Genomic DNA, 24752 nt, shown 5'->3' on the forward strand with positions numbered 1-24752 from the left:
GCTCGCCGCTAACACTGTGCTTTGATCGTTTCTCATTTTCGCTGTGCACAAGCTGGCCTAATAAACTGTTAACTTCTTAACTCCCGCCTGTCGAAATGTCTTATTCGTTCAGGTCATGACAACGTGAGAACACCTTCAACACTTCGTGAACTTGTTTTTTCAATGAAGTTATAAACCACTGGTGAAAGCGCATGCCCAAGTTAGTGATTACGGAGGCCCTCGACATACTGTGAAGAGAAAATGAGGAACCGCGCTATACGTACTTCGCTAACACTCTTCCTTGCTCTCCTGATGCTCAGGGACTCGGAAATGTGCCTCTCTTTGCGCAACCGTCGTCGCCTCCTCTTTCTCCATTGGCACTTATCCTCATCGAAGGAGTCCATCGGTGCTTTTCCTCTGTTTTCCCTGTCTTCGAGTGGTCCTACTTCAGACGATGACGACGACACGTTGCCGTCTTTTCGTGCCGGATGAGCTACATCCCCGCACTTTCCCAAGTTCTCCACGATTTCTTCTTTCTTTCCATACTCGATGCTCTCGCCTCTTTCGCCGTGACCGTCGACAACCTGGGCTACGTCATCCTTGGCGCTCTCACCCTGAATTACACCTTCGCCTGCAGCTGCGTCCCGCTCAGGTTCGTCACGGACCACGGTGTCCCGGGCCGTCTCGTCCTGGTCTGCTTTCCCCTCGCTTTCCTCCTCGAAAGCATCAACAGCACTGCCATCCTTCCTTGCTTCCTCGCATTTCAGCGCTTCTTCTTCCTTCCCGACAACGTCATTCTTCTCTTCGGCTTTTTCGTCCTCTCCTTTCGAGTCTTCGATTTCCTCTTGAACTTGCCGATCACCTCCCGCGCGTGCTCTTCGCTCGGGCTCTTCGTCACTTTCGCTGTCCTCACCTTCGCTGACATCGCCTCGTTCGTCGTCGAAGCCTTCTTCTCCATCCCGTTTTCCGTCGCCGGCGCTTTCGGGAGACCCCCCGGACGCCACGAGCCGGTTCACAACGTCCATCGTGAGCGGCTGAGCAGCGGGTCGGCCCAAGCATAGCTCGAGCAGGACCACGGCCTGAATGGCCCAGCTGATGGCCGCCTGCTTGAATAGGTTGGCGGCCACTTCGCAGCGAGCGACTTTCTGCACCAAGAACTTGAGGCCCGGCCTCTCGTCGAAGTCGGTGGCCGTGCTGTAAGATTCCTCGAGCACGGACAGCAGGCTGCGAAGCTGTTCCAAGGGTATGACTTCCAGCTGACCTGCGGTCAAAAGAACGCATTGCACTAAAAAACCGCGTAAGTCGCAGCGTTTTGAGCTAAATTCAAAAGACAAAAAAAGAAAGAAAGAAAGAAAAGAAAAAAACGACCTGAACATCTGTAATTGACGTCGCGCCACAATTCGTTATCAAGCTCTGCTGCCTAGGCAGGGTCACTACAAGCTTCAGTAATTATAAAAATTGTTAGTAACATACGCTGCCCCCTCCCGCTTCTGCCGGCATAACCTTTCAGTGCGAGGGGCGACAAGGATGTATCCGACAAGCTGAGTTAATCTGCCAGCACCCCAGAGTGCCCTCTTATTTTGTTTGTCCTACACAAATTGAACGCTAGTCCTCATAGCTCACACGGACTATCGCAGTTGGCTTGACTCAACACACGACTTCACGCATTCAGACCCCATTCTAAGTATATGAACATTAAGCATTCGAACACTGTAAACATGAGCTACGCCGCAAGAAATGCAGGGATGTTAGTATATCCGGGAGGTCTCACCGGCAAGGCGGTACTGCCCGGGCTGTTCCTTGCTGCGAGCGGGAGACGCGGGGCAAGCTAGCACGCTGGCAAGGGCAGGCAGCCGGAACCGCGTGCTTTCGAGCAGCAGCGTGGCCAGCGTCTGCAGTAGAATCTGGTGAGACAGAAGCCCCACCACCAGCTGCTGGAACGGAACCCTAAAACGAGAAAAAGGACGGGCAAGAAGAAAATGCATCAAGCAGCATCGTTAGTGCGCAAGGGGCGGCCAAAAGCAACGGCGAGTAGGCAATATATAGTACGATTCGATCGTATTTCTCTTTCTCTCTCTATTGCTCTCTCATTTGCAGTGATAGGTGTTACACTTACTTTCGTCGTGAAAGTATAGTTGCCGTAATTTGCAGTAACTCCCGTTAAGGACCGCTATACTGCCTTAGTGACGATACAAATAAGATATGCACGAAAGTTGAGCGAAAAAATGGAGGGAGAGAGTGAGAGGAATTACACGCCGAATGTCCAGTGGCAATTATCTAAATGATGCGTACGCATTTGCTACTAATCACCTGCTGTTTCGTCTTCGTATGCTATGTTTGGTATAATTGCGAGAAACACCCCGAAAGAATCATGAAACGGAGAAGCGTGGTTGCAACATCGAAATGTTAACTGACACCAGTATGAGACGACGAAGAGGCGAGTATAATAGCAATGTTTACGCATGTTATACGATGGTGCGTTTTGATGATGCCGCTGCTTCGTGGAAGAGCACTGGCCGATGTGTGCCATAGTACGTGACGTAATTGAACAGTGTCACGTTTGGTATATCTCGTACGTAGAAGTGGACGATGATGCTGCCTCTTCTCGATGCGAACCATTATCAATCGTGATCGACTGTACACCGGCGCCGGCTGCGTATTGCGCGGCTGCGTATGGCCCGGCCGCGAGGGGCCCTACCTTGAAAGCGATCTGAGATGGGGACACAGGCGCCCAGTACTGATAGCTTCGTGTGCGCTGTGTTATCGCCGCTTAGTTCGCGCTAAAGCGAGAGGCTTTCAAGGTCAAATCGCTCGCTGATGCAGACCCTATCTTGAAAGCGATCGTCTATGTGACGGACGGGCGGGTTTCCTCGTTGGGTTGGCATAGAAACGCTTACGCATTCAAAAAAGCCACTTCAAACCATTTGTAAACTCTATATGACCTCCTTAGAATGAAGCAAGGACCTCCTTAGAGCACAAAAACCGTTTCTGTATCTGTCCTGACGTGTGGAACATCGCGCGTATGAGCTACGAAAGAAGCATTGATTTTCGACTACACAAAGACAACAGACGATTGCCTTTCTCGCTTGTTTCCGTTCATCGGACGTTACTGAATGTGAAGCTGCTTGCTAGTGAAAAAAAAGAACAGGCGACTCGGCAGGTTTGAAGATTAGACAGGCCACACAAAAATACAACACTGTTGGGGATTCACGAACCTGTTGGAATGTGGGCACTCGGATTTAATATAAGGGCATGCGTGGCCTTTCATGCAGGGGCAAATGCGCAATCTTTCTGCGCGAGCTCCACATATATACAACCGGAAAGTATCATATTCAAACATAAAAAAAGAAAAAGAAAGAAAATCACCCACAGCGAATAGAGAGTTATCGTTAGAGGGGAGCAAACAAATGTTAACATTAACGTTAATGTTAACAAACGAACGTTAATGGCAAGAAACTTAAAAATAGAAATAAGAAAAGGGTGAGGGGCCATAAAACGAATTCGAAGAAGTATTTAAAACGATTCATTTTTCTAAGCCCAAGAATTAGAAAATAACCCCCTCCCCCCCCCCCCCCCCCCCCCCCCCCACCTTCCTCTCCTTATCTCCCGGTCCCGAAAAGCGAGAACTGAACTAGCAACAACCTCTGGAGTGCTCAGCGCAGACGAGGCGAGAGACAGATACGAGCGTTACGCTGTCACGGATTCTGCGGAGGAAAGCAGCAACGGTTCGTTTCTCGCCGTTTCCCGATACAGATGCATCGCTGCCCACGCAGTCGTATCACCCCTTCGATTTCTTTTTTTTCTGTTTTTTTTTATCGCTTCCGACTTCGCGCCTGTGCTGGGAACCATCCGTTGCCCCCGGAGTCGTCAACGCATCGTTAAACTCACATTAGAGGCTAATCAAACAGCTCATTGTACTCGCGAGATCGTTCAAGGAAAAAGAAATACAGCGCGAACAAAACAAGGAAATAAAAGGCAAAGAAAGTTAAGCAAAGAACGTTAAGCAAAGAACGCTAAGCAAAGAAACAACAGGCGGCAAGGGTTTGAAAGAAGGCGTTGATTACGCCGGCTCGAAAGGGCAGAAGCAAACACAACAAACACTGACCGCAACGAATAAACACGAAGCACGAGAAAGAGCTCAAAGGTAGCAAGAGCAATGAGCAACCAAATGAGCAACCCAAACAGCAAATGAGCTGTTTGTCTCGCACAGGGTAGAAGGCTAAACAACAGCGATTTCCTGAAAACACGCGGAAAAAAATAGAAGTGGGCTGGGGAGGGGATGGGGGTTCGAGGATTTTGCCAAATGTCATTCCTTCAGTCTTCTACTCCTGCAAGCCGTTTTAAACCAAGCAACGAGAAGTCAATAAAAGCTTAGACGATAGACGTGCGCAACGCTAATGGAAGAATGCGAGAATCACGCCAAGGCGTGAAGCAATGTACATTGTTCTTGATGCGCGAAGTTAATCGCTGTTAATGAGTCTCCGTTAATGCCAGTAAAAGAAGCCGTAACCAAGGCTATTTCGTTGCAGCGGTGAACGCATCTCCGTTAAATCTTCATACAACAGCAGCAGCCACAGAAGATTTTAAAAGAAAGCACTAAAACAAAAGAAAACGTGCTCGTATTTATCACTCGCCACGCTTCTCTTCCTCCTATGTATTGGAAGCCTGCGAGGAAACTATCATTGTTCGATGACGATCGTGTTCAATGCAATCTGTGTGTTGTGTTCGCGCTCACCAGGCCGCCATCTCGCTCTTCTCATCAGAGCAAGCAATTAGGTTTACTTTTGTAGAAGAAAACGGATTTATTGCGGATGACGATCGCTCGTCCCTACACGAGTCTGCCGTACGTCAGCCCGCGGTGTTCTTGTTCCTGTACGCCAGCCCGCGGTGATTTAAAGTGCAAGCATCGCTATCCATTGTAACTTGCCACGTCTGGTTATTTCCCTACGCAAATTAAATCGAAATTGACAAATTATCAAAAAAAAAAAGCCGCAGTCTCGCCCGAAAGGCGAAGCGTTGATAGCGGTAGCAAAGTATTGGACAATTGCACGATATAAGGTTCGTAGTATTACCCGAAGTATAAATTGCAGTAAACATTCGCTTACTAATTAAATTTACAAGGATGGTGTCGCGCGCGCGCACAGTCAAGCGTGAACAGATTTCACTCGATGACCGCGAACGCTCGGCGTCACAACGCTGGTGTGATGAAGAGTGCCGGCAGCGAGGAGCGAACTCTTCGCGCTGCCGCTCGTTTCACCGCGTCTGTGAAACTGAGCCTCGGTCCGTGGGTTTCTTCTGTTCGTCCGTGGTCATTTTACGCTGCTTTTCACCGCGAACGTAAACAAACTTGCCCAACTTTCAGCCTCGTTACCAAAACTTAGATTACGCGACCTCCACGCTAAACAAGCGAGAATACGGCGCGCAGGAATCCACGAGCCATCTCGGCACGCCCAAACTTTGCACCCGCCGTATATGTTACGTCCCAAATCTGGTGCACGGGCCGCATATGCACTCAGCTGCGCCATAGTCATGCGCAGCCCCGGCCGGTTTAGAGGAGGTGATCTGCAACCGTAGAGCAAGCTTGATCACGTGACCTGCGACATTAGGCGCCCGGGAGGACGGCGTGGGTCGCTCATTCGTATTGCATCTGGATTTTATACATTACATCACATCGAGGCAAAAATTCACCCGGAGTGTTCATAAACTGTTGTCGCAATAAAACAAAACTGGCGACACAGCTTTCTCAGTTATGACTTTCCCGCGTTGCTCATGTGCTCGCAATGAGGTATCCTTTACAGGAGCAAACCTGAAAGTGCGCGAAGCATTTTCTCAAGCGAAAATGCGTTAAATATCCGTCACGAAACGCAACCCAGTGGAAGCGTAAAAAAAAGGCCAATCTACAAGTTAATATTTCTTTCAAAGGAATTGACAATCCCCCAAGTTTAACACGGGTGCTTTATTGTAAATTCAGGGATACCCGCGTAGTAGTATACTGAAAGCCCGAGAAACTTCGCTTAGCTTCTTAAGCTGTCTGGTACAACATTTGCCGTCACTGAAGCCAAGTCCTTTCTTTAAGGCGAATCATTTTTTTTCCGGAATTTCAAGAAGACTAGATCACTTGCAGCAATAACTTTGCAACTCTTCATCAGCATATGTATTTTAATATATCGGATTTGAGGGAATTGGTCTAAGTTCATGGCCTAACTTTTGCGGCGCGAGGCAACGAAGTGCGGAAAGAAAAGAAAATAACGAAGGATTAGCAAAAGGACACACACGAGGGCTCGCGTTTGTCCTTCTTTCTGTAACCGTCCGTTTTTCTTTTTTTACTTTTCTTTCGTGCACTTTGGTGCTTCGCGCTGCAAAAATCACGCCATGTATATTAACATATATCATGGCCAGCGCAAGCTACAACATCATCTGGTGAGGACCAGCGCATGGCTACAAACGTATTTGAACCAAAACACATGCAACTGTTTTTCGCGTACAAGATGTTTACGCAGGAAGCGATCGCGCTAGATATGAAAGAGTCAGAGGGAGAAACAAACGCACCGGACGACGTAGCTGCTGGGGTGGGCTGCCGTCGCTGGCACGTGGTCCCTGTCAGGTGGGTGTAGAAGGAATATGAAGGAGCACTCCTGGTCGACCGCTGTGGGCGCCGACTCCGCGCGGCACGAAGGAACGTTCATGGTGGCACGCTGGGCGTCCAGAAGGAACACCTGCACGAGACGCGCAAGTCGACGACACGTGCATTTCCTGGAGCGCAGTCGGCGAGGATAGGTTGGAATTAACAGTACACACGTGGCCCAAAATACCATCACGAGTACGGAATCGCAACTACGAGTCGTAAAGTAGTTTAAGTAAGTAAAGTGTAGTCTGCGTAACTTACCGTTCAGCGATATAGCTGCAAACTGTGCGATTTCGGCCCCTTTCCTAACGCAAGCAGGGAGCAAGTTTCGAGATCGCTCGCACAGTCGCGGCGGTACAGGCACGGCCATGCAACGCATAAAGTGCACGCCGAGATCTGCAGGAGCGTCTGGCCTGACACAAGAGTGAGATACTAAACAAGCAGGAACACTGCACGTGAGACCATCTCCATTTTTGCTCCAAGAGTATCTGGCGCGCTCCTGCCTCGTTGTTTGCTACGATCGTGCAGTGCTGCCTCCCAAACTGTACCGTTTGCGCTGCCAGATCCAAAATGACAAGCCGATTCGGGGCCAAACTACGTCGCACAACTCGTGTTCGTTTGAGGGCACTACTATTCAAACGGATTGCGAGGTCCGATCGCGAACAGGACATCACGTGCAGAAGAGGTACGCCGACGTCGTGCGTCACCGCGCCGCAGCAGCCCTGACCTGCCGGCAGAGCTGCCTGAGGCGGTCGGCCTCCTGGCGGGTGCAGTCTCTGCGGACGGCCACCTTGGCCTGCCCCACGTCGCCGTAGAAGTTCTCCGAGCCGGCGTGGAAGCACACCATCAGCTGCTGGGCCGACAGCAGGGTGGCGCGCGTGGCCCGCCACACGCTGGACGTGGCCACGTGCCAGAGGTCGGGAGACAGCGAAGGACCGCCGCTCACCAGCAGGTGCCTGCGGACAGCAGAGAACGAGGAGCAGGTCTGGCGTTGTTGCTTTAAGGTGTAACGTTACAACATTACCACAGGGTCAACGTGTAAGGGGAATTTGCCGTTCACCTGCAAAGGTACTCCCACACGAGTTTCTTTAAAGAAGAATAAACACGCCTTGTTGATGACGAAAAAATAGTCGAGATAAAGGGAAAATCAGACATCCACCTGTTCGTAGCAATTGCTACAAAGGAAACCCATACGGGTTCCTCGAAAGAAAAGCCTCAGAGTTGAAGAAAAATTCGTCCTGGACCAGGACGAATTTTTCTTCAACTCTGAGGCTTTTCTTTCGAGGAACCCGTATGGGTTTCCTTTGTAGCAATTGCTACGAACAGGTGGATGTCTGATTTTCCCTTTATCAATTACTTCTCTCCACCTTGCGGGTTTCCGCAGAATTATTACGTCAAAAAAAATAGTCGTGGTCATTAAGGAACTGAACCTGGGAGCATTAGAGGATCGCGATTGGCATTACTGCCCTACAATCTTGGCTAACGAGGTACATGGCGCGTTGATGTGCGATGCCGATTAACATGGCAGAACGAAGCAGCAGGAGCATTTCCCGCGACCATTGTCCGCTTCCAGTTGCAGACTTCTGGAATATTTTTAAAATTTATTCATGATACCTTACAGGCCCACCGAAGGGCATTGAGTAAGGGGGGTTACAGTTGGTACAAAAAAGAAAAATGTAGCCTCAAGAACGGCCGGGTAAATAAATATTCCTTCTACGACGCGTGAAACGCAGACATAGAAGAAACGCAGAGAGCGCCCGTTGAAAGTCGGCAAATGAAGGAGCAAATCACTCGCACTTAATTTATCAGGGGGAGATACAATAACGACAAAAAAGCAAGATAAAACGCCTGAAATCACAACCAGGTCAGCGCGCGTGAGCTGAAAAAAAAAAAACTTGTTACGCCCTGCACTAACGCAAAAAAAAAAACTTAGTTAAAAAATTACAAAAAACAAACCGTACACACACTCCAGTAGCGCTAAACATATAGCAAAAGTAACTTTTGAAATTTGCACATCCTTCTGGTTACGACAAACACGCCAGAGCACAACGGATGCAAACGAAAATCTAGAATCGCCGTTTCCAAAATAAAAGTACATGATGAGAGCGCGTAGTGAAGTCGGACGGCGTGTACAAAATCCTGGAGGGTGGCACGCGGCAAGGCAGCCAAGCGATGTTATCACAGAAGCACCGTGCACTTTATACAAGAAATATGATCACTCCAATACGAACAGTATGAGAACTTAACCGGAACTAAAGGAGGCACAAAGCGGGCTTGCTGTACAATCTCGCCGCCAATAAAATATGAATATCGCGCAACTTAGCTTCTTCTAAAGGTTCCTTCTCCATGGAACATGTTTTACAGAGGTCTCTCTTCGAGCAAGTTCCTTTACACTCTAGCCGCCATTGCGTCTAATAGACGATCGACTGTTTTGGTAGCGCAAAGTAACTGCCGCTATAAAAAAAAAAGAAAAAAAAAGAGACGACTTAGGCTGAAGCTCCAGACGAGGAGACGAGTCCGTGATGCTGCTACTGGGTGTTCGTGACGAATGGCGACTGGACGACATCCAACGTGCCATATACTACAGGTTCCACGCAAGACAAATATATAGTATTGACGGACTTGAGGACACTTTAGTTTCTGGAACTACTACGACATAATAACGCGAAAGATATCACGAGGGAGGTCTGCGCTCCTTCCCGGCTCTTCATAGTCCATACAGGAAGACAAGAACGACGCGAACCTCTTCAAGATGGCGTGCAGCTTTCTTTTTTTTTATAACAGCTTCAGACGACTATTTAAAGAATCGCGCCCACCACGCGCTCGGCTATACCACAGAAAAAGACTCGGGGGCATGGAGAAGTCTTCGACGGTACAAATTGGACTGCGTTCTCCTCCTAATCCGCTTTTGGGCCTCTGAAGATCCGCAGCAGATAGAGAGAGCAAAGACAAAAGACATACGCAAGGCGGTTAGCGGTGAGAGAATGTGGCCGCGTGTGTAGGCAGGCGGAGAAGGCGGCGAGGAGCAACGCAATGTTGCCCGACACGGGCCGCAACGAAGGAAGGATCTCTAAAAGATTTCTAGGTGCAAACACACACGGCGCGATCGCTTAAAGACACCGGCAGGAGGAGCCGCGGACAATCATCCCCAACCACCGACACATATAATCCGACATATCCCCGCCGGAGTTAAGCAGTCACGAGGCTCTAGCTATTTCGTTTTTTGTTTTTCTCCATCTTCGTCTCCTTCTTCTTCCTTTCTTTATTCTTTTCTTTTTCGGGAGAAGTCGCTCCGTGTAGGCTAAGAACTCTAGCGGGATACCGTAAACTTCCAGATAAAATTAAAAAAAAGAAGAAAAAAAAAAGGGGGGGGGATAATAGGAACGGCGAGAAGACAGTGCGACAGACGAGCAGTAACAATCGCCCACTGAAAAGCGCAGTCCACGGTTTCACTCAAGCGTTTCGGGGGTCGGGGTTTCGGCGGGGTTTTAGCGCCGCCGCAGCGGTGACGGCGGTCGCAGTGAAACAAGAACGCGCTCTCGCGCGTCGACACGGGAGAATCTTAATCCAATTTGAGAGCCAGCGGGAGACAGCCAGCCGAGTCTCGACACAGCGGCGAGCAGGGTGAACAAAATCACGGTGCGCTTAGACGCACAGAAGCAGCGGCCGCATTCAGAGAAGCTTTGCCGCAATTATACAGAATTGCCACGTTATCGTTGTTCATTTTTCTTTCACTGTCGTCTTATGGTCGAGAAGGTGGCAGCGACTTTTGATCTTTTTTTTTTTTAATATCGCGTAGGCATATCACGAAAACGCAGGTTATAGGAAAACCGGCACGTACCTCACCCGGCCGGTGAGGCCTCAAATAACGGCAGTCCAAGCAAACGCGAAAACCACACCACGATGCCGCCAGCAATGTTTTCGAATAGAGCTATAGTGTAGCAGCAATCTAATACGATAGTCTCCGACAGCGAACTGGTCAATGACTAAGAAATACACACTTAAACAATACGTGTCAAGTGCGTGCACGAAGCGAAGTGAGATGCATATATACAGGAGAGGCCAATGCATGATATAAAAATGACGAGGGTCCAGGCGTGGTAAAGGTGCACAACTGCCGCAGCATAACGGTGCCGATAAATTATTCGCGATCAGATTTCGACATTGAAAAAAAAAATAATAATAAACCGGCACAGATAATATTGGCAATACGAGTGAGCGTTTCGGGCCGACTGATTCCCGGCCGTTAACGCGGTCGCCCATTTGTTGCCACATGTAGTCCAAATCACCAGTTCAAGCACGGTCGCCTGTCAGTCTCCTCCACTCCAGCACATATTACAAAGCAACCTGCACCTAGCCATCACAGAGGGTCAATGGCGCTCGATGGTGCAATTCATTACTTTTCTTTTCAGCAAGCAGTTCGCAATGTGTTAACAGACACGCACGGGATTGTCCAAATCGCGCCTACATGGCTAATAGTACAGACATGATTTCGACAAAGCTGTGCACTCACTCGCACAAGCGAAGGCGGCGCGTCCCAATTAGGTCGCGCGCTCCATCCAAAGGAACTCCAAGTAACGCCCCACACACGTACGAAGCCGGACGCCCGCCTTGCTCAATCCTATACAACACACATATATATGTGCGGCACTTAAATCCGGCACGACTGTCGCAAGCAAAGGGATCAGAGCTCAAACGGCGCATACGTTAACCAAGAGACCGAAGAGGCACGAGAGGCAAGCGAGCTAACTCGGACTTCCGCATGCTTCCTCTTAGAACGGGGGGAAGGGAGGGGGGGGGCAGAGAACGTCCCGCGCATATACTGCATGTGTCCCAGCAGGCACGCAGCTGTCTACGTCATCGCTAATGGGGCGCGGTGAAAAATGAAGCCGGACCCGAAGACTAATTTCGCGGAACGAATGGGGCAGCAAGGAGGGGGGGGGGGGGGGGCGGACAAAGCGAGCATGCATGCATGCCAACTGGACACGATGCGCGCGCTACCGGCCAGTGGCGAACGCGACACGTGGTCACTCACTCCCCGGCGGCATATATATACTGTACCCGCCCGCGCTGTTCGCCTCCTCTTTACTGTTGCCTCGGACTCGGGGACTCGGGAGCTGGACGCGAAGAACACGACGAAAAAAGGGTTGACCAGCGCCGTCGGGATTTCGCGCGCTTAGAACTCTGCCGCACTTTATAATTTGTCTTGTGCTTCGCACTTGCATCAGCCCCAAGTCCGCGCTCTACAGCTGAGTGCGCGCGGCAAACGCGGCGGGCGCGCGTAGAACCAAAGAGAGCATGAGAATTTAATAAGCGGCTCGGGAGGGACGCGGCACTTGCGCGAAGCAAATTGAGCGCGGGTTGAGAAGCTCGCGCAGGGCTGGGAAACTGCTGGAGGGGGGAGGGGGGGCTGCAGAATAGCGGGGTGGCGTTAAGGAGCCAAAGCGGTAAGGAGTTTATAGAGAAACGCGAAGGCTCGGTGCACTGCAGACAAAAGACATGCAGGTTCTGTATGTTTGTGCAACAACGTCCTGCTTGGCGCACCGGTCGAGATGGAATACAACTCTCGGAAGAGGAACCAGGGGAAAGGCAACCGCGACGGAAGCATTGTTCGCAGCCTTCATTTCGCCTGACGCAAGCTATGACCGCATGCACGATCGACGACGGTATACGTTCGACAGACGGTGCCTATTTTCTCTGATAGATGTTCCATTTTCTGTCTTGAAAGTCGCTGATGCGAGGAAAACATACACGTGCGTATGTATAGCGCAATCGGATATGTACGGAGTGGAATTAAGGAATGACGTGACAGCAGTTCCAACAGAGATTAAAGAAACCAGATTGATAACGCGATCCAAACGTAGTCAGAAATCTTGCCGACTAGCATATATGACAAAGAAGCGAAAACTTTAAGTGAATCATTGAACACGGTACTTTGCGAAATCCCTTATAACTTTTGTTCAAGAGAAGTTTAAGAACACTTGCAGGTGCTATGACATCAAGGATCGACGGAAACTGACAGCCGACGTCATGACAAGCCACAAGTTTCTGCATACTCTTTAAGAAAGTAGACACCCAGAATGCGCGAATCCGAAATCACGAAGAAACCATGACACTTTGCGAAACGCCCGTGCCAGGACAACGAACTTTGGTCAAGAAGGAAACAATTGTAATGATAACCACATCACAACGGCCCAAGAAGTTCCGACGAGCAGGACGCTAAAGCGAGCCTAAGCAACGCTTCGACCTTTGCCCGGTTCAAATAATCTAAGATGGCTTAACGCTACAACAGCGATTCAATTCACAAAAATAACCGCCGACGCTGCACTCATTCCTCACGATCTGAAACGCAGGAAGCGACGGGCACAAGTTAGGGAAACGCGGTCTCATTTATCTCGGCGCCGACGTCGCTAGGGACGCTGCGACCGATGGAACTCTCGCGCCAAACCTGTGTTTAGAACAAAAGTCGCGAACCCTCAAAATACTTGGCGAGCCCGAACGCGCGACGACGACTCTCGGGTCTCAAATTCGTTCGCCGCAAGCCCGCTGCCTAAAACGCATGATAGCCCCCCCCCCTCACTATAGCGGCGCGTCTTCTCCCAACCCCACCATCCAACTTCACTCCGCGCAACCCTTTCTTTCTTTCCCGCGCGACCCCTTCAAACAACACCCCCAAACACAAACAACCACGGAGGCAGCACGCTCCCGCGAATCGATCTTCGAGTGGCGGCGAATCCCGCAGTTCAGGAGCGATGCGTGAACACGCGGTGCGAACAATCGCAATGCTCGCGACGAAGGACGAAGTCGGGGGAACAGGGGCGGTGCGTTACCATTGCAAAGAGAGACCGCGCAAGGGAAACGCTTCCGTGCCTCGAGGAAGGATGCAAGAGTTCACAAGTTCCCATGCGAATAAAGAGGATGCTGAGAGGGAGAGAGAGAGAGGAACGGGTAAGGCGGAGCCGAGTTGGAAGAAAGCCATAACTCGCGCGCATCCACGCCGAAAACGTTCCAATTGTTCCTCCCCCACGCGGCGCCGAAAACGTCCAATTAGTTCTTTCTCTTCTTGCCTCTCACACACTCGTGCCGTGGCTACCCGTTTAAAGGGCGTTCGTTTCCCTATATAACCCCATCCCCTCTCCCCTCCCCCCTCTATGATCATCTGTCCCTGGTCTTCTTCCCGCATACTTTGCCTAGCCTCTCGCTACTCCCTCCTCAAGTATACTAACACAATCCCAACGGACGCTGGCGGCAGAGCTCTCTCCCTTCTTCATTTCCTATTACCCGCGAAATGGCGCTTCGAAAACCAAGGGCAGTCAGCAATGCTCCGCCGAAGGCAAAAAGGAGTCGGAGGCGAGCGGGCTACAGGACGCGAAAGGCGACAAAGGGTAAATGGAAGAAGGAGGAGGATTTTTCGAGCAGAGCGTTTTAGGGCACGCGCTTGCAAGTAAGGGTGCGACACGAGCCCCTCAACTTTTCCGGGCTATTATGCGCCATCACTTCTCGATGCTCCTTTAACGACATGCATGAGCGTGCGACGATCGACAAAACAACAACAAGCCACGGCGGCCTGGTTTCGGTCGTCTATTCTGCGGACGCATTTTTCCTTTCAAAAGTGCACGTCCCCGTATAGCATCACGAAAGCTATATAACGTCGTTCGTCGTGTGCGGGCGGCGAAGGCAAGAATTTGGCTTTTAGGCCGGCGAAATGGGCGCGTTATAGCCGCACTGCGGCTTACGCGCTAAACAACGCGGTCACGTCCCGCTGTAGGAGCCAGAGCTGTAGCTGTTTCCGTCACTTGTCGGTATAGGCGTCAATTTTGCTGCTCGTTTTTCCCCGCCTCACCGCTAACGCCGCCACCGCTGTCGTTGCTGGTGCAGCGGTGCTGCTTTTACCCAAAGCGTTTCTCGAACGCCTCGTTAGGGGCGCGCCCAGCGCGAGATGGAAATAAATCTATGCACGCGGTTCGACGGGTTTTCACGCTCGTTCCTGGCGAAAACTGAGGCGCACATACGTACGAGCTTGCACTTCCCGCCCCTCCACGCTCCCACTATATAGCTGCCTTTATTCTGCCGCTTTCCATTTTTATCATAGCGCCGGGGCCCTAGTTTTCAACCAAGAGAAATGTTACGGCTGTCCGTAGCGATTGCCAATGGATTCCATATAGCCGCGTACACTAAGCCCGTGGGTATTGCTCGCGCAGTACAAAATACTGTATTATTGTGTTCTCAGACAGTCACGTTTGCTTGAAGCGACATTTTGCTTCATAGGATATTCATTAAAACAAACGTGATAATTATCAGAACTGTCCCTGTGGTATATTTCATAATGCGTTCTTACGTTCCTGTACAGTGGTTTAAAGTATACAAAAAGCTTCAAAAACTTATTGTCCAGAGCAAGGAGGTCGCTGTAATTCATAACGTTCAGCTTCACGGTTATAATTTTCTTTTCCCCCCTCTTCATTTGACATAGGCCTCTGTAAAAAGCCAGCCAAGAAAAAAGAAAGAAAGATAAAATCAGCCGCGCGATGGCTGCACAACCCGTTAAGTGACCGTGATCCCTTGCTTCGCGGAAAGGCGGAGAGAGGACGCCGCACGGCTTCGCGGGCTACCTACAACGCACCGAAAACTTCGCCCCTTTGGCAGCGCCATAGGAGTCGCGAACGAACAAAGGTTAGCAAACTTCGAACCGGCTTAATTGAGACTCATGGATTGCGCCGCCACCCCCGGCAACGAAGAAGTCTGCCCGGTGGACCCACGCGGTGTGCCGCAGAGTGTGGCCAAATTGGGCAACGCAGAGCCGACGTCGACAGCGACGGAGCTCCCAAAGGACGAACGGCAAACAACACCGGCGTTAAACCAACCCACCGGACAGCCGCCGGCGGTGATGTTGCGGAGTTCGGCCGAAATGCGAGCTGCAGCGAACGGAAAACTAGTCTCCGAGTTGAAAGAGAAAACTTCCCCAACTGGGAAGAGAGCGCCTGTTGGCTCCACCGACCGAGCGGACGCTTCGATGATGTTCTGCCTCGACATGTTCGAAGTTGTGTTAAGTTTTTCAGAAAATGTTTTTATTTAGTCATACACGAAGCGTATGCACAGCTTGGCGGTTGAGGGTACTCTGCTCGCTTGAATCACTGGAGCTATCGACGCTCTGCCCATGGGTTCAGGTTAGCGGATGCGATCGCTATAGGGTCTCGGCGGCCTGAGCGGGCGAGGACGGGGCTGGCACCTCAGCGGTCCTAATCAGAGAAAGCGATGCGGTTCAAAGAAAAAAAAAAGTTTCATTCTAAGGTTTTACGTACCGAAACTACGATCCGATTATGAGGCACGCTGTATAGTGGGGCACTCCGGATTAACTTTGACCACCTGGGGTTCTGTGACGTGCAACTAAACTAAGTACACCAGCGGCATTTTAGCTTTTCGTTCCCATCGAAATGAGGCAGCCGCCACCGCGATCGAACCCGAGACCTCGAGTTCAGCCTCGCAAAGCGCTAGCCACTGGGCTATACAGCGTCGAGTGCGTTATCAGCTCGCAGTGGAGGGGCACAGCAAGTTCGGCATGTATAAGGCTACAGGGAGAGACAAGACTTTTGGCTAGAGATAGCCTCGATCGAGGGTGCGCGTTGGCCTTTGTATAAATGTGCGCGTGCGAGGATGGCCACGAGCCGGCGCACATGGCGATGTAGAGGACCGCGCATAACGACGTTAACGGTCGATTTCAAAGCCACTCTAAAAGCAACTGCTAAATTAAGGCATATTTGGTTGATTACGTATTGACAAGGCGAGCCCAGCCCACCTGCTACTTGCTTAGCTAAAGAGACGACTTTCTGGAGAATAAAATAAAAGTCACAATGGAATTTTCGCGCTCAAGATAACGGCGCCTATGACGCAGTAGTGGCGTGAACGTTGTCAATTCGAAGTGCTCAGTTTTTTTTTATTTTTCTGTGTTTTTTTGTGCAAGAAAAGCATGCAATTTTAGATCTGCCAGGGTAACTTGCCACTTGTCTAGAAGTAGTTAAGGTTAGGAACTTAGAAGAAGACGATACGACAAAAGCTTGCAATGTTGAGCATGTTCTGCGTCTTTCCTAGCCACATGTCATTAAAAGAAAATCAATTTACGGCTGACACAAACACGGAAGTAGCGGCTGACACGATAGAAGGATCGGGAGAGGACATATCCTTTTAGTGGTTTGTGAACTCGTCCTCTCTCCCTATGTAAGGGCCCCTTATTTATACCTTTATACGTAGCACAGATTTCTTTCTTTCAGAGACTTTACCGCTGTCGATTTTGCCAGCTTTAGAAACTTATGTGATCGAATAAACTCGATCGAAGCGAGCACCCGTCTGGTTCCCCATCAGAAGTATACGTGGGTGGCTTTGTTTGCGGCATATGGCATCTTGCGCAGCCAGAAGAAGCTGGCACAGGTACCACCACAATTTTTTTGTCAGCCACATTTTTGAGATCTTGCGGCACCCCATATTTCAGCAACTCTAAAAAAAAAGAATCATTCTCGCGTAGAACTTAATGCAGAATTCGTAAAATCGAGCAACGAGCTCCAATTCGTAAACGTTAGGGAAAATTCGTGAGACTTGGCAGGTACGAGTTCCGATTCGCGTCCGCGTGTTACGAGGTGTACAGTGATTAATTTATTGCAATTAAAAATTAAATTCTGGGATTTTACGTGCCAGAAGCACGATATGATTACGAGGCACGTCGTAGTGGAGCACTTCGGATTAATTTTGAACACCTGGGTGGGTTCTTTAACGCGCACCCATTGCACGGCACACGGGTGTTATTTGAATTTTGCACACCCTCGAAATGCGGCCGCCGCGGCCGGGATTTGGTCCCGCGACCTCGGGCTTAGCGGCGCAATACCAAAGCCATTACGCCACGACGGCGGGTAACTTACGACAAGACACCGAATCTCACTAAGACTGAAAGTTTAGCGAGTAAGTATGAAGTCATGATGCAGAAAACAACGCGTAAATTAGGACACGAACACAAATTGAATGAATGCAACGCTTTCGTCGTCCAGTATATATATATATTTTTTTTCTGTCCGTGTCCTGTTAGTCGCATAATCCTTCGCGCACACAGCTCTGTATAGGCACATTTCGCCTGCGATGACAAAAATTTGCCAAAATAATTTACTATACCGTCATCGTAACAACGTTACATTTAACTGACAACACTCGCTTTGCAAACACTCCAAGTTCGCTTGGAAAAAAAAAGAAGAAAAAAAATTGCTTACCGTAGCAGATTTTATCGACGTCACACTATGGTCTCTTTGACATGAAATCTTGTTTCATTGGAGGTTACATAGAAGCGAAAGAAGCACCAAACGATCGATATGCGTCTAGTAATCAGGCGAAGCCCGTTAACGTTTTCTCAGGATGTATAAACAACCCTCCTAAATTTGCTGACGAAAAAAGAAAAACCAGGAAAAAACGGGGCGAGGTATTTAAGAAAATAAAGAACAGAAAAGTGCACGCACGCACGGGCCTCAAATCACACACACACACACACACACACACACACACACACACACACACACGCACACGCACACGCACACGCACACACACACACACACACACACACACACACACACACACACAGAAAAAAAAAACGAACGAAGGAACTGCCCCACAGGCGCCACATGGCCCCGCGAGCCACGTCCTGCGAGACCAACGGGTAAGCACGTACGGCTGCCTCCGAGAACCGGGGAGAGATATATAGTACTCCCCACACCGCGACACAAGGCCAGGGAGCGCGCGTGTAGTCGGGGAAACGAAGAAAGCGAGCGGCGCTCGCGATAAAATCGTAATTAACGGGGCATTAATTACGCATTCCAAAGCGGGCCAAAGCGCGTTAAGAAAGCTGATGCGCCCCTGACGCCAAGCGAGATGTAGAAAGAAAAAAAAGAGAGGGAGAGAGAGAAACAAAGAGGAGGAAGAGAAAGAAAGGGGAAAAAAGGGAACCAAACGGTGGCGACTTGCGCGCGATGGGGGTGGTGAGTCAAGCATCGTTAGTGACGTTGCCAAATTTGCGCGTCCCCAACGCTCATCCCACCCTGAGCAGGATTCCACCCCCCCCCCCCCCCCTTTTGTTAATTCTTGCACGGCTCTGCCTCCCCCTGTTCAGCTATTATTCCTCTTTATTGCAGTTATACAAAGAGAAGCGGTGTATGCCGTGCATTCACAGCAGGGAATCTGACAAAGAAGGGACTGCACAAGAGAAGGGGGCGAAGGAGAAATTGGTCTCGCGAAAATGCGTATAGTGGCCAAAGGAAAGAAGATGAGAGAAAGAGGGAGAAAGATTTAAGAGACACGTTGGGAACCAACACCTGAAGACCATAGGGAGAGCGCGCAGAGGGCCCACGGTTTCCGGAGCACAAACATGAGTCGGCATTAAAGCAAACGACAAGACCAATTAAGGACAAGAAATGCATACCAGACAGAAGGTACACGGAGAGCGTGGCAGCAGGTGTTTAAGGAACGAAAAAAACAAGCAAACGAGAAACAGTGAGAACTCCCACTGCCCTATTGAACACTCCGTCGTAAAGTAAACGAAAGTTGCAGATGCTTCGAAGAAACAAACTTTGTACTTGGTTTGCAAGTAATGACATGCAATTAGCTTTTGTTTCGCGACTAATATTTTTCGTTATTTAAGAGCCAATGCATGTTATGCCATTTATCTTTGTTTGGGCCGACCAAGAGAGTTGCATTGCATTCCTAAATGTGCTGCGACTTTCTACCTCAATTTATTTTGTGGCCGAAAGAAACATGTGAAGGAGGTTCCGTATAGCCATGGACTGTGCAACATTATTCACGAACCTCTCACCATTATATTTCGCTCGTCCTCGATGTTTTCTGAGGTGTGGCGAACGACCGAAAGAACTCGATCGGTCCCATTTTTCAGTCATAACTGCTGTTTAAAGATATTATATATATATATATATATATATATATATATATATATATATATATATATGCAGCATTAAAGAGAGAGTGAAGGCACAGATTCTAACCAGGTAAGCGTCTGCTTGGCCACCGTACGCAGGGGAAAGGGAACAGGGCAAACAGACAAAAATGTCGCAGTCTCGCCCTAAAGGCGAATCATTGATAACGAGAGCAAAGTATCGTACAAATACACAAAGAAAGGTTCCTAGTTTTATCGGACGTATGAATTGAAGTAAGTATTCGCTTACTCTTTAAATTAACAGGCATGTTATTACGCGCGCAGACAAACATGAATAGATCTCACTCGATGACCACGAACACTCGCTGCCACAACGCTGGCGTGATGGAGAGCGCCGGCAGCGGGGAGCGAGCGCTTTGTGCTGCCGCTCGCTTCATCGCGCCTCCGATACTTGGATTACGCAACCTCCACACTAAACACACGGAAAGGCAGTGCGCGTGAAGCCACGAGCCATCTTGGCTCGCCCAAACTTTGCACCCGCCGCGGATTACTTCTAAGACGCGGCTATAGCGGCCCGCGTGCGCGCTCAGCCGCGCGGACAGCCATGTGCAACCACGGCCGGGCTAGAGAAGAGGATGTGTGCTCTCCTCCCCTAGCGCGTGTTTCATCGCGTGACCTCTAACATTGGAAGCATGAGAAGACGGCGCGTATCAAGCAACCATCCTTCTCAGCTCTCCCTCGCACGCTTTTCTCGTCAATGCATTATAGATGTTGATTGTCCTTGTATAAAGAATCCAAGGAAGCTATCTACGGCAAACCGGAGCATTGCGATGCAAGACGTTTAAATCACACGCTAATCAATTAAAGGCCGACACACCATTAACAAACAGACAGGGGGAGGGAAAGAGGAGGCACCAAAAGGGGTGAGAAAAGTAAGGTTTCGCACACGGCTGCAGATAGGAAAAGAAGGAAGAGTCCAAAATCTCACCCTCGCACGCTTTTCCCGTCATGTATTGGACGTCGATTGTCCTTGTATAAAGAATCCAAGAAAGCTATCTATAGCGAACGAGAGCAGTGCGATGCAAGACGTTCAAATCACACGCTAATCAATTAAAGGCCGACACACCATTAATAAACAGACAGAGAGAGGGAAAGAGAAGGCACCAAAAGGGGTGAGAAAAGTAAGGCGTCGCACACGACTGCAGATAGGAAAAGAGTGAAGAGTCCAGGACCTCTTCGCCTCGCCTCGAAACCAAATATATAAGCGAGTCACGTGGCCTGTCGTCTTCCCGTCCACACACTCGCGGGCATCCGAAAGGGAAGCCCAAGAACCAACCAGCGCGGCGGTTCTTTTTCCCCCCAAGTAATTAATCGTCCCGAAGCGGCGGCCGCGGCGACGGACGAGACGACGTCAAGAGATTGTTTCCACCGAAGCGCGGGCAATCTAGCCATTGCTGATTAGCATTCGGAGAAAACATTCGAGTGCGAAGCGCGGGCAGCGGACAGAAGGAGAGAGCGCAGCACCCGGCGAAACCGCCCGCTTGGTCTGGTCCGAGATAAACAGCGCCCTCTATCTCCTGTCCCCTCCGATTCGTTTTCTTTCCAAGTCTTTCTCTATACGTGAGAACAAAGGAAAGCGACAACGCACAAACCAGACAGAATGACTAATCATCGTCTCGTTTTTTCTTTCTCGGAGGATATCAGCGCCTTCCCTTCTCTGAGGGGCCGGCGAATAGTATTGCAGCCGAAGTGGGCATCAAGTGGGGAGGGTGTCATACCGGAAGCGGCGTTTACAATACGCGAAGGCAAGAAGAAGAAGGGATATAAGCACCGATGAAAAGCGAAGCGGAATTTACACTATCAGGAAGATGAGAGGAACGAAGGAGGTCCTGGGCAGTGCGAAAAACGAAGTCAGAACTTTAAGCTTTAAACGCACACGCGGACACCAGCCGTGAAAGTACGCAAGGGTGGATAGACAGCGAAACGCGGTTCTCGTATCGATCACGCTCAGCAAAAATAAACAAATCGCAAAGAAACAAAGAAAAGCAAGAAAAGGAGACCGCGAAAAGGAATCAATCAGTTCCCGAAGGTGGCTTAAGAGGTCGCCGAGATAAAAATTTAATTACGGGCGAGCTGGCCCGCGAAATGCACTGTTCCCTTTCTACACAAGGCTCTCGAGCCAATTTCTCTGGGCGCGAACGAAAACCAAATTACGTGCAATAAAGAAACCTGTTCAACTTTCGACGGCGCGAGCTACATAGGCGTGTGACGTGCAGCGAATATGTGAATGAAGGAAGATGCAAGCTTGACTTCAGTGGCAGCTTAATTAATGCGAATGGCGCGTAACAAACTGAAAACATTAATACCAAGAAAGATAAAGACTTACGAGAAAAGTAAATATTGAGTTTTTTACTAAAAGCGCGACCCGTCAAATTCACTTGCGCACAAGCTAGTCAACGACGACTACAAAAATAAAAAAAATATCACCCCCCCCAAAAAAGAGGGAGGGGGGAGTGATACAGAAAGAAGAAATAGACAAACATATGCATATGTTAACTTCACAGCGTAGCCGTCCGTGTGCATACTAAAAGGCCAATAGCGAGAACATCGCTCAGCATGCTGTGGCAGACAGAACTACGAAAACCACGTCTACAACTATGGTACAAGTTGTGACGGTGGTGTTGCATACAACTAAAGACGCGCAAGGCTACTAAGGTTAGATGACACCTCCTGGCGCCTGTCGCCTCTATCGCTCACTTCCCTCACTGCAGACGGTGTGCCAATGACGCGAAACTCCAGAACGAACTTTAAAAAGCTACTTCTACAAATATACCTCAAGGGCAGGTCCATACCATAGTAAGTGGCAGTGCTCGCAATGCAAAAATCCAGGTAAGAGGTGCGTAAGCGACAGCTGAGACTGAAGACGAAGAAGTCGCGTGGCGGAGAGCACGAGCAGAACGCGCACTGCCGAACATTCGAACCCCCCCCCCCCCCCCCCCCCAGTTCAGCAGCGGCGTCGCAGTCTGGATGCTCTGGAAGCCTAGGCTGCACTCGAGACGACTTAAGTTCCAGACACAACCATCGAGTTCGAAGCATTTATACCGTGTCGCACTGCACTCCAACTCAACCGGCATCGGCCGCAGAATCGTGAGCGCGATGGAACCCGAGGTGCGGGCGCACGTCAACCTGCCGGTGGTGCTGGTCAACCGCGAGGGCCTGTACGTGATCCTCGCCGTGCTGGGCGTCTCCATCCTGGGATGCGCCTGCGTCCTCACGTACTCCTTCACCAACTACAGCAAGCTGAAGCGGAACGCCGAAGAAGTGCGCAACTACGTCGCGGCGCCCTCTGGCGCCGCCAAGGTGGCCGCTGTCCAGAAGAGCGACGGTTTCATTAGGCCTACTCAGCCTGGTGGTTCTAGGATGGGTGACGCAACCTCGTCAACCGTGAGCTCCAGGGGTCCGGTGAATGCTGGCAATGAGATCAGTATGGACCTGGAAAGGCAGCATGCTGCAGACGGGAACAGAAGCGACGCCATTTCCGTGGGCCGAAACGCCAGCGACCCCTTCCCGGTGATCGCCCGGCAGGAAGCCTCTGGCGCAGCGATGCGCACGCTTCAAGTCCGTGATAGAGACGGCGACACGTCAGCTGCAGTGGCCACAGCCAAGACGGTGGGCGACGCGGCGGTCTACTCCATCATGGCCGGCAGCGTGAGCCAGAGGACAAAGCCTAGCAATTTTGCTGAGGCTAATTGAGCAAGGCAGGCGAACGGTGGGAGGAGCTCAGGACTAAGCTCCGGATGACGAGCAAAGGGCCTCGGGATTGTAGGCACTTGTCTGAAGTATGCATACTGATGTCTATTTTGAATTGTATTAAACATGATATTGAGTCGGAATTTGGCTTAACTAGCAGTACATTCCGTATGCCTGTCGTCGCATGAACGTGCGCAAAGGACAAAACTGAGTGCAACGTTTACGTTTTGGACCCCTTTGTTTTTTTTCGCACTTCTGGCATGCTAGCGTATCGGGGTCAACCAATGCGTCGATTTCGCTAAATGATGGATAGCCGGCCGTCCCGGTGGCTTGTCACTTCGTTCGCATTTATTTTCATATTTCTTTAATTATTTCGTCTATGCAGATTATGTTGTTCGTTTTACTTGGTTTGAACACTTTGTTCTCTTGATCCATCGTGTCAGTGCGGCTTTACGAGCTGTTAGAGAGCATGGAAGTCATTATGTAAGCACCCCAGCAAGTCTGTGAAGCCTTCGATAGACACCTTATATACTTTTGGACGCTGGCGCACGTGAAGCCTTCGATAGACACCTTATATACTTTTGGACGCTGGCGCACGTACTTGTAATCAGGTAATCACGTACTTTCCTGGTAATTAGGCCTCTCTGCAAGATATTAATGCAGCGTTACATTCGCTTACATTTATATTAGCTCTGTATTTGGTCAGTTAAGCCCTGCGCCACTAAATAGGTACAGCGCTCAGGCCACGTTTACGCTAAAGCCCCTTCATTACAGCGGGAGTAGTATGGAGGGGCTTTGGTTAACGTGTCCGCCCATCCGTCAAAACGCCCAGCTCGCCTGCGTTTACTGGAATACCGTACACGCACGGCACCGGCCAGGCGGCTAGCGGAGAGGTTGGAAAGGCTTCGCGCGCTGGCTCCAAGACACCGAAAGTAGGCGACACGACGTCACATCATGACGCGGAGGCAGTTAAGGCGGAGCTTAGCCCCGATCACACGGCGAACGAGTTTAGGGGGAAAACATGGCTACGGAGGCTTGTAATCATCCGTAGCGCTCTTAATATGAGACTCTTCACTTAAAATGTGGCACGAATGTTTTATTGTGATAGCAAATATATGGACACTCCAGGCGGATTTCTGCCGTCGCCGTCGTCGTGAGGTTCCGCATAAGTGAAAGCGCGTGAGGGTGAGCCGGCGAACGCGGTTCAATCTCGCGTGCGTGAGCGAGGAACGCGGCCCGGATGTGCGCCTTCTCCTGTGACGTGTGAGGCAATGGGGGTCAGGCGAGGGAGGAAGGGCGCTCTTCTCCGGCGGCTGCTACGGTGCTTCGATGTCCTCTTCGCCCGCCACTCCGTACAGAGTGCACACAACCGCGGCGTCTACAACAGCGTTGACAACGCGAATCGCGGACACCTTTGGCGAAGCTGTAGGGACGCGTTGCTGGTGCTCGTGTGTCTTGAAAGCGGTCTGCGACGTGGCTAAA

General features: G+C 50.2%; 1 protein-coding gene across 3 annotated transcripts in view; it reads right to left on the reverse strand.

The window, feature by feature from the left end:
* Positions 1–24752, reverse strand: part of LOC142585530 (brefeldin A-inhibited guanine nucleotide-exchange protein 3) — a 100401-nt gene that overhangs the window by 7296 nt on the left and 68353 nt on the right. For all 3 annotated transcript variants that reach the window (XM_075696342.1, XM_075696341.1, XM_075696343.1), the window contains 4 exons: positions 7332–7560; positions 6529–6695; positions 1751–1926; positions 264–1240 (listed from right to left, as the gene is read on the reverse strand). In XM_075696342.1, the coding sequence (XP_075552457.1) occupies positions 264–1240; positions 1751–1926; positions 6529–6695; positions 7332–7560 (1549 nt within the window). The remainder of the gene's footprint in view (positions 1–263; positions 1241–1750; positions 1927–6528; positions 6696–7331; positions 7561–24752) is intronic.

This window comes from Dermacentor variabilis, chromosome 6 (genome assembly GCF_050947875.1).
Source record: "Dermacentor variabilis isolate Ectoservices chromosome 6, ASM5094787v1, whole genome shotgun sequence".
NCBI classification, from domain to species: domain Eukaryota; kingdom Metazoa; phylum Arthropoda; class Arachnida; order Ixodida; family Ixodidae; genus Dermacentor; species Dermacentor variabilis.